This window comes from Fukomys damarensis, unplaced genomic scaffold (assembly GCF_012274545.1).
Source record: "Fukomys damarensis isolate Sample0158 unplaced genomic scaffold, DMR_v1.0_HiC HiC_scaffold_36, whole genome shotgun sequence".
NCBI classification, from domain to species: Eukaryota; Metazoa; Chordata; class Mammalia; order Rodentia; family Bathyergidae; genus Fukomys; species Fukomys damarensis.
This window is the reverse complement of record NW_022900948.1, coordinates 42,748,910-42,751,240: the sequence shown is the minus strand read 5'-3', so window position 1 is coordinate 42,751,240 and position 2,331 is coordinate 42,748,910. Positions and strand designations below refer to the sequence as shown.

General features: G+C 57.1%; 1 protein-coding gene across 1 annotated transcript in view; it reads left to right on the top strand.

Moving 5' to 3' along the window:
• The window catches only part of St6galnac4 (ST6 N-acetylgalactosaminide alpha-2,6-sialyltransferase 4), an 11,233-nt gene that overhangs the window by 4,044 nt on the left and 4,858 nt on the right, over positions 1-2,331 (top strand). The window contains exons 4-5 of the mRNA XM_010613667.2: positions 3-314; positions 1,763-1,870. Coding sequence (XP_010611969.1) covers positions 3-314; positions 1,763-1,870 — 420 coding nt within the window. The remainder of the gene's footprint in view (positions 1-2; positions 315-1,762; positions 1,871-2,331) is intronic.

The following is a 2,331-nucleotide window of genomic DNA, read 5'->3' as shown; positions in this document are numbered from 1 at the left end:
GTGCTGCGCATGAACCAGGCGCCCACCGTGGGCTTCGAGGTGGACGTGGGCCGGCGCAGCACCCTGCGCGTGATCTCGCACACCAGCGTGCCGCTGTTGCTGCGCAACTACTCGCACTACTTTCAGCAGGCCCGAGACACGCTCTACGTGGTGTGGGGCCAGGGCAGGCACATGGACCGCGCGCTGGGCGGCCGCACCTACCGCACGCTGCTGCAGCTCACGCAGATGTACCCGGGGCTGCAGGTCTACACCTTCACCGAGCGCATGATGGCCTACTGCGACCAGATCTTCCAGGATGAGACCGGCAAGAACCGGTGAGCCCGGCAGCTGCCAGGGACCTCTCCATGGGCCGGGGTTGCAGGCTGGGGTCCGCACAGGCCTGGCCAATGCAAGCTAGGGTGTAGACAGGTTTCTGGGACTGCTCTGATGACAAGAGCATCAGTTATGGTAGTAACTGCCGTCTTCCCACACCAGGCTTTGGAGTGAATGCTCTACATCCCAAATCCTGTTTTCCCCGAAAGCCTCATGTGGTTCAGCCAAAGACTTGGGCTTACGGAGTCAGGTGTGGTGTGGTTTGTGCCTAAAATCCCAGTGCTGTGGGAAGCTGAGGCAGGAGGATCACAAGTTCAAGCCCAGCCCGGGCAAGTTAGTGAGATCCCATCTCAAAGTTTAAAAATACCCCAAAACTTGGGTTTTGCCCTGACTGCCCTCACACTATCCTCTCCCACGTGTATTTAGCCCTTACATTTCCTCCTGTGCCCGTGGGTGCCACCTTGACCCAGTCCCCAATCCTTTCCTGTGCCTTGATACTGTTCTTCCTGTTGCTCCTGCCCCTCCTCGAACTCACAGGATCTTGAACGCTCGATGTAGTCCTCCTGCCTCAGCCTCCTGAGTGCTGCCATTCTCTTTTCATCCTGCTATTTCCTTGTCTTTGCAGTATGTGTCACACTCTGACTCCATCCTGTTTATATTTGTTTCCCAGCGGGCCCCTCCCTCGGGAGCGTTAGTTAGCACCTGAGGGGCAGGTTCAAGGCTGGGCCGGGACTGGAAGGTTTGGATGAAAGAGCTAGAGGGCGAGGTGGCCACCTTGGCTGGGAGGGTACCCAGTGCCTTCTGGAGCCGAGACCTGGATCCCCGTGGGATGTGGGGCTGGGCTGCCAGGGTTCCCTCCCTTGTGCCACCTGTAATTTCTCCCATTTCAAAAACTGAGGCTCAGAGAAGGTTGATGGAAAATCTGATGTCCCACAGCAGATGCAGGGTTGGAATGGAAAACAACACTCCCCTACTTTGTGTGTGGGTGGAGGGGTACTGGGGATCCTACCCAGAGGTGTTCTACCTCTTAATTATGCCCCAGCCCTTTTTTTATTTTTGTTTTGAGACATGGTGTCACTAAGTTTTGCAGGCTGTTTTTGAATGTGTGATCCTCCTGCCTCAGCCTCCTGGGCAGCTTGGATTATAGGCGTGCGATGTCATGCCCATCTGCCCCTCTGCTTTTATCTGCTGTCTGTGCTGCCACCTGCTGTCTCCCCAGGCCTGGTCCCTTAGATAAGGAGAGGATTCGGCCAGAGCCCCGCCCCCAACATCCCAGGTGCAAACCAGGGCTTGGGGAGCGGTTAGATGCACCTGGCTCTGCGGCCAGCTCCCCCTCTTGCTTGCCATGGGCCTTGGGCTCTCCCAGAAGCCCCCACGTGTGGTCTTCGGCACGGAGAGGGCCTTGAGTGGGGGTGTCGGCAGGGCCGTGACGTGTCCCCATCTCCCCCAGGAGGCAGTCCGGGTCATTTCTCAGCACCGGCTGGTTCACCATGATCCTTGCCCTGGAGCTGTGTGAGGAGATCGTGGTGTACGGGATGGTCAGCGACAGCTACTGCAGGTCAGGTGGCTGCCTGCAGGAGGGAAGGTGTGGGGCACCTGGTCCCTCAGGGGATCCAGGAGCTCTGGGGACTGCATGTGGCAAAGGCGCCGACCCCAGCACTGCTGCTGGTACAGCCTGGGGGTGCCTGTCACCTCCTGGAGCCTCTACCTCTATGGGTGTGAAATAGAAAAAAGAATTGAGCTTTCTGAGCTGGGCTCTGTGGCACATGCCTGTAATCTCAGCATTTTGAGCTTGTGCTTTTTTTTTTTTTCCTTTGAGCACTGGGGATGGAACTCAGGACCTTGCCCTTGCTAGGCAGGTGTGGCACCACTGAGCTACATCCCCAGCCCAATCCCAGCACTTTGAGAGGCTGAGGCAGAAGGATCTCAAGTTTGAAGCAAACCTGGGCAGCTTAGTGACAGCCTGTCTCAAAAAAAAAAAAAAAATAGAGCTGGGGGCGTAGCTCAGTGTGAAGGCCC